Source organism: Squalius cephalus (genome assembly GCF_949319135.1).
Source record: "Squalius cephalus genome assembly, chromosome: 2".
Lineage (NCBI taxonomy): Eukaryota > Metazoa > Chordata > Actinopteri > Cypriniformes > Leuciscidae > Squalius > Squalius cephalus.
Genome location: NC_137123.1, coordinates 4,254,500 through 4,267,985, shown reverse-complemented (window position 1 = coordinate 4,267,985; position 13,486 = coordinate 4,254,500). Strand labels below are relative to the sequence as shown.

Sequence of the window (13,486 nt, the reverse complement as noted above, 5' to 3'; positions counted from 1 at the left end):
CTGGTTTGATTATTTACTGTTTCATGTCAAGGAAAAGTTCCATGTTTACCACAGCACAGCTCGCTCAGAGCGTTCAATGTCGGTTTTATATAGGCTACTGTAAAACTTAAATTATTGTAAATAATATTTGTTTCAATCACTGAATGAAGCCTGCTATATAAGAGTCGCGACCTTAAATTGCTTGCACAAAACTCTTGATCAGCACTCAACATTTGCTTATTGTTGTTGTTCATTTAAACTGTTATGCACAGAGAGCGTGACGCCTCATTCGCGCCGCAAGACCTCCAGACGCGCGTAAACGCGTCTTTAAACTCGCGCCAGATGCTCTATTCACGTTTCACGTGAGAGAGAGAGAGAGAGAGATCTGCGGTCTTGGTCGTTGATTTACTTGTTTTTGTGTAGGTAATACGTTGTCAACTATGTTTAAACTTAAATAAACTACCTATACAAGTAGTTATGTCTCTTTGTATTAATTTGTCCTGTTATTGACGTAATGGGCGTCATTGACAAAATGCGCAACCAGATGTTCGAATAGTTCATATATAGGCTGTTTTTTTTTTAGAGGGAATATTCGAACGTCATTTTTGAGCAATTTTGACAGCCCTAATGAGTAGCCTAGTAGATGCACACTGTGTTGCCTTGCGCTTGCGCGCTTGTGACCGTACAACACAGAACGAAGAGACAGCTAGCTGCCCTGCTGGAGTTACGTCGTATGCCGGTGTGGAGCTATGTGGCGACATATAATACATAATACATGGTTTTATTTTTAAAAAAGGAGCTTTACACACAACCTTATCAGAGCTAATGATAATGACCTGTATTGTTATATATTTATGTAGTCTTGATTTGGGTGAGTACAGTGGTTTTACATTTAAAAGGGTTGTAAATCTAGTTCAAGTAAATTTTAGCACGCCATAGTCAACTTTTATCAGGTAATTTCACAAAAACAAAAATGTGGCTAGTAAAAATGCTGTGTGGCTAGTAACTTTGGAAAACCACTAGCCACATTGGCTAGTGAGCAAAAAAGTTAATGTCAAGCCCTGTATATATATATATATATATATATATATATATATATATATATATATATATATATATATATATATATATATATATATTAATGGAGGATTTTATGTGCTTTTGTCATTTAAGGATGAACTTGACAGATTTGTGCAGATGTGAAACGCACACAGAATCCGAGCGCAACGGAACATTACGGCACCTCATGGGCGTCCATCCATAATGTATATGGCTCCTCATCTTTATGGATTAGACGACTATCTTTTCCAGTGCAATTCTTTGGATGTTCAGAACTGCCAGGAGGAGTGTCACATGTTGACGTACCCATGTGAGGAGACATTTGAACTTTGTTGCCTGTTGATGGAGGAGCTTCATCTTCTTCCTCCAGAGGATGCTGAGGAAGGCAGAAACCTGTACATTATACTTAAACAGGAGATAAGAAATTTGATGTAATACACTCACACACACACACATCCCTGTGACAAGCCTGTTTTTGTGTTCTGTGCACTTCTTATGAAAGAAAAGGGATTAACTGCTCATCTGGACCCATACCATGCAGATGAACTGTACACACATTTAAGAATTTAATTTAATACCACCATATGACGTCATAATATGCAAATTAGATGGGAAAATGTAATCCCTACATAATCTTTGGGTCATCCTTAATATTTCTCTAATTTACAGAAAGTCTCTATCTTTTATCACTTTTAAGATATAGCCTTTTGAAATTAAGATGTCAAAATCGAACGTTTTAGGAAAAAACTTCTGGCGCCTAAAGGGTTAAGAATTGAGATACTAGAGAATATGTAGAAAGAACAACTTTTAATGTTTGTTTTACAATGAAATGAATCCGATAATTAAATTTGAGCTCAAATTACAACCCCCCCCCCCCCCCCCCAAAAAAAACTGTTATGCTAATATATTGTATTATTTTTGAGCTGTAAGTGTAATAAACTTTTTTTTTTTCATAAAACACAGTTGTGATGTATGCTTGAGCAAGCAGGAAGTTACAGTACACTATCCAACAATTATCAAAATAAACTAGTAGTGCACTAGTAGAGGAAATACATGCAAGATACTTAACATTCATGCCCAATTCAGATTTAACATTTCATAACAATTATTTTTTAACAGTTTATGGACAGTAAGCATATGCAAATCTCACAGTGACTGCAGGAAGCATTTAAAAAAGCTTCCAAGAAATCTTGATGTAGGCTACCTTTTTGAAATGTTGTTTAACTCTGTTACTACTTAAACATTCTACAACATTCAATACGAATATGAATCCTTATGTGAACATGTAAACAACATGTATAGTGTTAACGTGCAAAGTCTCAACAGCACAAGAGTTTTATGCAGTGCATGCTCTAACACTGCTCAACTGGAGTATGAGCCTATTTTTCTTCAGAATTCTACATTTAATGTGTACATTAATTTGAGTCAACATAAACTAGGAATGTTAACATAAAATGTTACATACTACAACGTAGGGCTGGGCGATTTAAATCGCGATATTGTTATGCGCGTCTCATCAGTAAAGCCGGTTCCCTTGATTAGTAGTAAATCGCCATCACCTGCTTTCAGATGGAGCGGCATTTAGGGCTGAGGAGATAATTAAGTGATTAATTTAGTCATGATTGAGCATTATTGAAGACACCTGATGTTAACAAGCAGAATCACTGAAGAAGAAAATCACAAATTATAAGTTACCATTAAGGTGATGGGTGTTTGCTTTAGTTGGGCTCTAGACCATTATATGTTTACTTTAATATTTACTGTTGTTTGTCTGCTGTTATTGATTTATAACAGTTCAATGAACAAAGTAAAATGTTATCTTATAGTGTTGGTTATGTTTTGACATAATCATGCTGTGATCTGGAAAAGGAAACTTATTGAGATAGTTTGGTTTAACTTGTTAGCAGCAGTTTTGTGCTTCTACAGCCTATGATTATCAGTACTTTACTTATAATTCAAAATATTTAATAAACATTGTTCTGATCAAAAGACATTCAGATAAATTCATTTAAAACACAGACATAAATAATCAGCCTGTGAATCTCAACAATGGTGACAATAATAAAGCATGTTGCAGTGGCTGCCACCAATCACAACTCATTAATGGCTCCCATCATGCATTGCGGTATGAATAAATTATGATCTGAATTGTCTATGTAATTTACTTTTCCTAATTGAATATTCTGCTCCTCACCATTGTTGAGATGCATAGTCTGAATCTTGACATCTGTGTGTGCCTAAAATAATGATTTTTTTTTTTTTTTTAAAACAACTTTTACGAAATCCTTTCTATTATATAAAAAATTCTGGGTTTCAGATTTATAGTTATGCTGTAACCAACAACATAAATCAAAGTCAGAAAGAAGGATTTTAATGAGTTCAGTGATCAAGTTCAAATGATGATTGTCATAATATAACCAACACCATCAGATCACTTTTTTTCTTTGTTCAACTGGCAACTATAATTCAGATATAACAGCCAAACAAAATCTAAAGTTAATAATATATGGGTCTAGAGCCCAACTAAAGCAACCATTGATCGTCATAACGGTGGCTTACAATTTGAGATTTTCTCCTTCAGTGATTCTGCTTGTTAACGTCATCAGGTGTCTTCAATAATGTTCAATCACTAAATTAATCACTTAATTATCTCATGCAATTATCTCATCTTAAACACTCTTGAGTGTGTACAAAGAGCCGTAGTTAACCGACAAGCTGAGCCATATCGCATTAAATATCACTGGCGATACGTCCGCGATATTAATGTGATATGGCTCAGCTTGTCAGTTAACTACGGCTCTTTGTAGTAAATGCCGCTCCATCTGAAAGCAGGTGATGGTGATTTACTACTAATCAAGGAACCGGCTTTACTGACGAGATGCGCATAACAATATCGCGATTTAAATTGCCCAGCCCTATTAAAGAGTCAAGGGTCAAGAGCACAACTAAAGCAAACGCTAACCACCATCATGGTGACTTTAAAATACAAAATATGATTTCATTAAACCGGAAATTAAATAAAGTAAATCTGGTTAGTTTAAGTGAAGCTGGTAATAAGTGTACGGTCATGCATTTCACCTTTTTGTTTGGCAAAATGACATCAGCAGAGGTCAAAATCTTGACATCAAATTGACATTGACACTTTGACGTCAATTTGACTTTCATTTTTGACCTATTTCTTGACGTAATTTTGACATCAATTTGATGTCATATTGATGTTAAATTGACATCAAATGCCCACTGGGTACATGTCGTTTCTCTGCATCCATATTCGCTCTGACCCAAAAATGACGCAGACCCGCTCCAAACTGAACTGGGTCATGTGACATCACGTTTTCTACGTAAATCTTAAAGAACCCCTAACTTTAAACACCTCAAAGGGCATTAATTATAAATATAGGCTTCTGAATAACGCAATTGTTTCACATTGAATGAACTCAAATTGACATTAATTTATAACAAAAACATAAATACACATATGAACAAAAAAACATGTCCTTTGACAGTTACAGAAATATTTGTTGTGGATGCGATGCTTTTGAACACTTTTCCTCTGGCATGCTGTTTTAATGTTTTAACCACAGAGATAATTGCTTATCATGATAATACCAGATTGTCTGAGAAAATAGTTTCGTGCAAATAATGCCCAAGGACTATCTGTTTCCATAAAACATATAAATCAATTAAAAATACAATTCGGCCAGTGGAAAAGATTGAGAAAAACTTTCTCTGAAATGTATTTTACACCATTTCATTTATGTACTCAAAAACAAGGCAAGGATAGGCAACTACTTGATTTTTATTAATGTAATGTGTCTTGTACCGTTAAACGTTATCACATGGATGAATAATCATATGCAAATGATATGTAGATGAGGATCTGCATAGTAAAACTAGGCGTTGTAAGCTCCATATATGGTTATTTCGGGGAGGAGACGCATGTGCGCACAATCTTCCGCTGACTGGGATTTATAAAGTGAATTCTGCGCAGGTTCTGGCGTACGAACGGTTTTATAAGTCTGAATATTTTTTTGCGTACGCCATTTTTGGCTTTCGGGCACACGTACACTTTTAGTAAGTTTCCTACGCACAGTTTTAGAAATGAGACCCCAGAAGTTTATGACTAGATTTAACATGACAGGTAAAGCAGATTTCTGTTAAGGGCCATTCCAGGAAACCGCCCCATAGTGTCTTTTCATCAGTAAATCTGGAAAAGACTCATTGAGCTCATCCTGAAACTGTACATTGAGCTTGTGGATTGAGAGAGTAGAGATGGATTGAACTAAACTCTGTAAATGAAGTTGTGTTGGACAGAATAGAACAATGATGGTATCTTAAAGATTGATTGAACTTGACTTACTAAAAAGCCTCAAAATAGTATCTATGAGTTCCTGGATTTCATAACGCTGATAAACATGTTAAGTGTTGAAAGTGGCTCAAGGATGATTGTAAGGCAATTGAACCATTTTTTCCATTGTTGGATGGTTTTCATTGGGATAAGTTTTATTTAATCAAGAAAGAGCCATGGTTTTCCTTTCACACAATGTTATTAATTTTTAATTTCATGTGTTTTCCCAGAGCATTTGTGCCACCATGTCAGGTAGGCCTAAGATGTTTGCTGCAAAGAAATAAATGCTCTGGATGGAACTTTTATTTATTTTATTATTTTATTTTGAGGCAGCTTCTCTTTAATGTGCAGGCTGATAGTTTTATTTATTTAGCATAGGCCTATTGGTCTCATGTAAACAAAAAACTCAGCTAGCTTCTTTTAGCAGTAATACTAACTCTAGAAACATGGCAGTACCACATCAGGGCAATAAATTATTTACCACAGTTCATGTTTAGAGAGCAGAACTGATTCTGACACAGACATACAATAATACACGATACGGAAACGTTAGGAAATCAAGTGGTGTCGTGAACATGACAAATCAAGAACAAAAATAACAGTTAAAACTTACATCGTGGTCATCAAATGAACAATTTTACTTTTACCATAGAGAGAAACATAAACATGGTGTTGTAGCTGGCGGTATTTTCACGTTCATAGCAGCACCACAGGAATTCAAGCTTGTTTTTGATTGAGATAACGAGATTAGAAAGTTTGCTGTAGACACGATATATCTACTGACTAGCGTTTCTTCCTGAAACCTGTAGGAGTCGCTGTGACGCTCTTCAGTCCGCCGGTAAAACCACTGAAGAAGAGGAAGCCTGGCACTCACACTCATAGATATCGGGTGTTTCTCAATATGCGTTCTTCAGCGATCTTGCGTCCTTGCAGTGCCGGCCCGAGCCTTTTGGGGGCCCTAAGCAGAATTTGATTTGGGGGCCCCCTCCCACCACGCGGAGTCACCTGTGCTTGTCGATTATTGACACAATGTCACTCTATAATGTTACATTATAAATTAATACAATGAGGTTATACAAAATAAATACTTAATAAAAAATAGATATACTTAAATAAAATGTTTTAACTTTTTCTTTACTCTTTTACTACTTCTTTGAAACTTCTGAAAACAAATTGTCACAAAACATATAAAAAAAATAATTTGCAAAATATCCTCCAACGTTTTGCAACACTTTGCAGTTTGAATGATGTCTTGTATGAACATGACGGAGTATGTTTTTATGTTTCAATTCGATCGCGCCCGCGCCTCACACACACACACACACACAACATATTCAGCAGCATTGCAATGACATCGCAGCCTGTTCGTTATAGCCGTAATAAAATATAATAAAATAGTCAACCTAACATATAAAATTACACTGCTCTGTTTAAATAGTCAGTAGCCTACAATTCGTACCATTCAGCGCTGCGTAGCCTAAGCACCGCTCCACTGTGATGTTTCCAAGCACATTTTTGCGCATGTGAAGAGAATGATTTTTTCCCTCGATATTGGAACGTGGGTGAAGTACAAAGAAGCTTATTATAAAGAATAGTTTGCCATCCAAATCCATCGCGAATGTTGAAACATTTTGATTCTAATGAGAGACTGAGAGACGTGAGACCAACGCCGCTTTCACTTTCGCTTTAAATTATTTCGTTTTGGCTTGTTTATAGTTTTTTTTTTATTCTTGTTCTGTTATGAATATCATTAAACTTAAAGGACAAATCATTGATCAAATCAAATTTTTGTGACATGGCTTATTAGCCTACCGTGACTTTGCGCAGCACGCGAGGTTATGCGCATATGACTCAGACACTGGCAGACACAGCAGCAGTTGTAGGCAGGTATATTGATCATGAAATCAGAATTTTCTTGTCTTGAATTATTAATCCATTCATTCATTTATGTCACTTGTTTAAGTTAATTAATATGTAAAAAAAAAAAAAAAACTCGCTTGGGGCCCCCTGGTGGCAAGGGGGCCCCAAGCAGCCGCTTAGTTCGCTTATGCCTCGGGCCGGCCCTGCGTCCTTGTGTTCTCGTTTTACGTCATCATTAACCGTCGGAGTTCAGACCCAATTCTCAAGAACGCAAGTACAGAGGACGCATGAAAGAACCCGGATGTGTTCTTGATACCGAGGATGCATCGAATGCAGACTTGAGCTAGTACTCTCCTGGTGTCCCAGAAGTCATTGCGGCCGGTTCCGAGTTCGTTCTTCCAAGGAAGCTTGGCAAGACCGGTCTCCACGAGAACACAAGTCCGTTCTCTGCGTTCTTGGAATTGAGAAACAGCCATTATATATAAACGCTAGATGTCTCGTGTGCGCTGCTGGCCAATGGAGGTCGACGTCAGCACATGGCGGCCATCATGCCACAGGCAGCTCGCTCACTCGTTGGTGCATGTACATTTAAATAACCATAACTTTCTCAATTTTCTACCGATTTTCAAACGGTTTGGTTTGTTATAAATGTCAGAGATGTAGTTATGACACTGCATACATACACAGCATACATATGAATAATTATAACATACATGTTCAAGCATTCGGAATTAAAGCCACGTTAATAACGTTTGCAAGAAACCAAACCGTTTGTAAATCCGTCAAGATTTCAGCGAGATAAGAGGATTTGTGTGCGTGCTGATCATTCACTTTACATTAAGCCTGCCTGTGACAAGATGGCCGAACGGTGATCCCGGAAGTGACTGCGCCATAAGACATCTAGCGTTTATATATGATATCTATGCTCACACTGAGGTGTGTTGTTTTTAACTGTGTGTGTGATTGTTGATTTTCTGTCTGTAGTGTTTTAATGAGCTTCAAATTAACGTTTTTTTTTAGCATAAGTAAAGGATATTTGTAATAATAGTAAGTATATTTGTAGTTGTAAACACACATTAGCCTTTGCTTACTACAGTAACGTTAGGTGTGTTTTAACTGTGATATTTGTAATAAAACCAAAGTCAACACGTTTAATTTTAAATGCTGGACACTTAAATGATGCTTAGAAACGAGTACAAGTATCACATTATGTGTTTAAATCCAGAAGCTAAATTTAAGTTCTAGATAATGATGATAATGTATCATAATGATATTCTTATGATAATGAATTTAAACATAAACACGCTTAAACATATGTTTATTTTATATCTGTAATTAATATCTACCTGTGTATTAATATTCTCAGAAATTGCAATAATTTTCTTATTCTGTGTAGTTTTGTTCTCCTTCATTATCATTAGTCATTTTGAGTTTAAATCAGTGTAAGTTCATTATAATTCAATTCACATTTACTTGTATAGCGCTTTTCACAATCACAATACACATCGTTTCAAAGCAGCTTTACAGAAAATGCACGAGTCCACATTACAACTTAGATTGATATAAATGTGGATAAATGCATCTTGTAATAATGATAAAATGTGTGTCTTCAGATGTTGACCATGAGAGCGCAGATGGATGTGATCTGCTGTAAATCAGTAGGTGATTCTCCAACTATGGTACTTTTTGGACCTGGACATTTTCAGAAAATGAAACATTTTTAATTAAAATATTACTGGCATAATTTGTTTCCCCAGTATGCTTAGATACCTGCCCTGAAGTTGGCTGTGCTGATTTTTATGAAATAATATGTATTTTTTTACATTTTTTTCCAGACATCGCAAAATAAATTGTCATTTCCACAACCGAACAAAAACATGTGTTTTCAACAAAAAATGTTGAAATATTTGTAGTTATAAAATATATCAACTCATATACATGCTAAATAATCAACACCACCACCATCATTACCTTAACTTTATTTTTTATTTTTTATGTTTTACCAAAAAATATTTGTGGTTGTGGAAATGACAAGGGAAAGGCGGGTTATGGTGAAAATAACATTCAGACCTGTCCTTGCTGTTTTTTCTTTTCATATCTTTCTCTGTCTTTCCTTAGGAACTCAGCATATTTAATTGGATCAGATTTTAGTCTTTCCCTGAATAGTCTGGACTTCTCTGCTGATGTTTTGTGTGCTATCTTAAAGAACAACAGAGAGACTATGTCAGATTTAGTTGTAAACAATAAAATATCTCAATTTAAAACATTCTCTATGACATTATATGTAAAGTTTATGTGTTTACACTATATTTTTAGTACTATAGGCAAACTACTTTGCTTTTAAGCACAGACAATGTCCTTGCCAAGCCAACCTGTCTTTATCACTTCCATGGAGACAGATGTGGAAATGACATTTTCCCCCTTTCCCTCTAATATTTCATGTTTGATTAGCCTGTTAGTGTTAGTTTTAGAGTTAGCATTAAATAATCTCAAATATCACCTGATGAAATTGTAAACATCCAGAAATGTTTCCGTCGGAATGAATTATGAGCGGTTCAGAAATGACATACAATAAACATACTCGCAGTTTTTCTCATATTTACCTTGATATATCTCCAATTTATTAACATCTGCTGGGACCATTCTTTCATTCAGCCATGTGGTTTCCTCTGGAGTGTCAATTACTATGGTTACTGAGTATACAAATCTAGAACACTGAGCCTGGGATTGCATTTAATGCAGAGGTGTGGAAATGACAGTGAACCCAAGGGACAAGTGTTCAACATGTTTAAAATATGTCAAATTGAAAAGAAATATTAAAAAAAATATTAGATTTGAATGAATTGGGTTATAATGCATACTTTCTGTTTGAATTTAAAATTATATCAGTATTAGATTTTAAGTGAGATAAGATTGAAGATCCAAAGTCTGGCCTAGGGACAGAGGCAAAATAGTAAAAAACGCTTATAAAATGCCTCCTATTTTATATAAAACAACAGAATTTAACAATGATTTGTTATATATAGGTTCCCCTACACATGTAGTAAGTGTGAAAAAAAAAAACAGTGGAAATGTTTTTTAGTTTTTTTAATATCTGTCAAGGACATAAAAAGTACCATAGTTGGAGAATCACCCAGGAACTGATCTGTCCATGCTGGATATTGAGGATTTCATCACTGAAGAAAGAGGTGGCGTCACTGGAGGCAAAGCTGAGAGAAAGAGGAGACAACCCCAACAGAGAGGTTTGAGCCGCTCATCATTTCATCCTTCAGCTCAATCAAACCTAAGCTTTGTTAGCTTCTGAAGGATTAAAATTTAAGAATATGTTTTAGATCTGCGGATCCTACTTCCTTACATAACATCACATGAAAAACTAAGATGTACTACACTCTAATGGGCATTCAAGGTGAACACGATGGCATCAATTTACTGATTAGATTTAATAGTTTCCTTTGAAGGGGTTTTGTTAGTCTTTGATCTTCCAACTAAGAGTTGAACTATGTGTGAATATTTACCTAGTCTTAGTTCTCGTGACCATTTGTGTTTATACAATTTGGGGGGTACCATTATCTCGGTTGGGGGTAATTGCCTCTATTGTCTTTAGATGCTTAGATGTAGTGGTCAGCCCTAAGTCTGTGTTTAAGTTCAGCACCTTCAAAAGTCCCTCCTCCTAAAATGCCTATAAGACACCATGCAAATGTATATACTTTAGACTGTTTGGAAGAAATACAGCAACGTCCTCAATAAAGAATATAACTTCTTGAATGTATCCAAAACGTCTCGTTTTGCTAGAAAAGTTTACAACACTTCTCACTTCTTATGCACATCTCAAGTTAAGACAGCAGCAAAATATGCAAACAAATCACCAGTATACCCACTAGAGAAAACTGCTGAATAATGAGGCTAATATCAACAGGTTGTTGTTTATTTGTGTTGATCTATGATGTGTTTGTCAGGATCTGGAGAAAGTTTCAGTGTGTGTGACTGATGGGACAGAAGCTCAGGATTCAGTCTGGAGATCCAGAGACACACAGGACTCAGAGCTCAGCCTCACTTTACTGTGTTATACTGACGCTCAGGATCATGGATCCGCTGATCAAACCTCTGACTGTAACGCTGGAGAACAGCAGATGAAGATGTGCTCCGTCAAACTGGAGGACTGCAGGAACCTGATAGAGAGACGAGGAGAAGAAACCACAGCAGAGGAACAACAACAGAGCCATGAGGAGGAGGAGGAGGATGATGATGTTCAGAATGAGGATGATGAAGGAAATGATGTTGAAGAAAATGAGGATGAGGATAATCGAAATGATGACAATGATGATTTTATTCCTTCAGGTATGTATCTTCCATTTATGATCTTGTGTTATAGTAAATGAATGTGTGTAAACATGTAGTTGTGCTCCTAAATCAGCAGGTGCAGACATTAGTTACTGTGAACCGATGTGGTGAAAACACTATCATGAGCTGCATCACAATTTCACATTAATCTTTAATTTTTAAGCTCTAGAAGTTATAGAAAAATATAGACAGATATTATAGAATTTCATGATGGTAAGTGCATGATTCATTAAATCTAACTGTGTTCATTTTAAGTTAGACATTTTGGTAACACTTTACAACAAGGTTCCATTAGTTAACACAGATATACTGTACGTTCTTTGCCAATTACAGTGGAAACTAAAAGCTCAATTTAACAACACAAGCAAGCACATATTAAATATATTGCCATTATTATTGTATAAATATATTTGTTTATATCGAATGTGTTTGAATATTTCACTAGTGTCCGCACTGGGACTTTTCATTGTTTGTATTACTCCACTTGCCTGTGTTTGCGCAACTTGTATCATTAAGCCAGTAGGTGGAGACAAGTGACTGTCTTTATCAGTGAGCAATTGAACCATTAATTGAACAGATTAGTCCAAAAACATTGATTAATTTAGGAAATAAACAAGTTGCTGAAACAGATCTTCGATGGTCATACTACTTGCTCATGCCTCTAGATACAGAAGGATTGCATTGGCGTTTGATTGAAATTTAACATCTATGCAAACTAATCCTTGAAACTTTTCTCATTTAAGGCCATTCCTGTTTGGAAAATGTGATTGTGTATTGTCAACAATAAGCATAAGTGTTCTGCTTCTCCATTTTGTAGTGTGGATCATTCATTGCAACATTTAAACTGATTCTCATGTTTAAGAATCTTGTTTTCTGCTTGACAAATAATTTATGCTACTGCCCACTGACATGATTTTAAAGCTACTTTTTTGTTTTGGCCTTCAAACACTTTAAAAGGCACATGTGCAGATCGGGAAAATCTAAATGTTCTATAGTCTCAATAACATGACTTACCATTAATAAAGCATTTAATAATATAATAATAATTTATTAATGGCAAGTCAAGTCAAATGTACAAATGTTAGTAACATCAGTTAATGTTGAAATAGTGATTTTTAAAAAAAGAACATTTTGATTTTCCCGATCTGCACATGTGCCTTTTAAAGTGTTTAAAAAATGATAAAAGTAGCTTTAAAAGCATGTCAATGGGCAGGTCAACAAATTAAATAACATACAATAATACATATACACCGCATAAAACATCAACATACGTATGTCCAGGAATGTAAGATTTACAAAATCAGTATATAAAAACAAATTATTTAAACACAGTCATCAGTGGTTGCAGATTTGTTCTGATAGTAGCCAGTACTTAAGCTTGGTTTTAAAAATTGTGAAGCTATCAATGTTTCAGATGTTTATGGGTATGGAATTCCATACCCCTCCTTGAACTGCCACCTTACCGTGGTGGAGGGGTTTGAGTTCCCGAATGACCCTAGTAACTATGTTGCAAGGCAAACAAGTCCTAAGTGATGGATCAGACTAAAAGCGGTTCAAAAACCTCTTATGATGGACTTAAATAGAGGACCGTGATATCACCCGGCATGGCGCAGCAGGGGCCACACCCTGGAGCCAGGCCTGGGATTGGGGCTCGTATGCAAGTGCCTGGTGGCCGGGCCGCCCCCCATGGGGTCCGGCCGGGCTCAGCCCAAAGGAGCGCTGTGGGGACACCTTCCTGTGGGCCCACCACTTGCAGGAGGGACCATAAGGGGTCGGTGCTTAGTGGATCGGGCGGCAGTCGAAGACGGGAGCCTCGACAACCTAATCCCTGGACACGGAAACTAGCTCTAGGGACATGGAACGTCACCTCGCTGGCGGGGAAGGAGCCTGAGATTGTGC

The 13,486-nt window shown here is 36.3% G+C and overlaps 1 protein-coding gene and 1 long non-coding RNA gene across 2 annotated transcripts in view; one reads left to right on the top strand and one right to left on the bottom strand.

The window, feature by feature from the left end:
• LOC307154563 overlaps positions 1-13,486 on the bottom strand; it is a 49,690-nt gene that overhangs the window by 13,751 nt on the left and 22,453 nt on the right. The gene's annotated exons all lie outside the window — the stretch shown is intronic.
• The window catches only part of LOC307154532 (uncharacterized protein), a 30,071-nt gene that overhangs the window by 11,704 nt on the left and 4,881 nt on the right, over positions 1-13,486 (top strand). The window contains exons 3-6 of the mRNA XM_079864546.1: positions 1,153-1,469; positions 8,860-8,908; positions 10,349-10,488; positions 11,203-11,584. Of these exons, the coding sequence (XP_079720672.1) occupies positions 8,860-8,908; positions 10,349-10,488; positions 11,203-11,584 (571 nt within the window). The 5' untranslated portion in view covers positions 1,153-1,469. The remainder of the gene's footprint in view (positions 1-1,152; positions 1,470-8,859; positions 8,909-10,348; positions 10,489-11,202; positions 11,585-13,486) is intronic.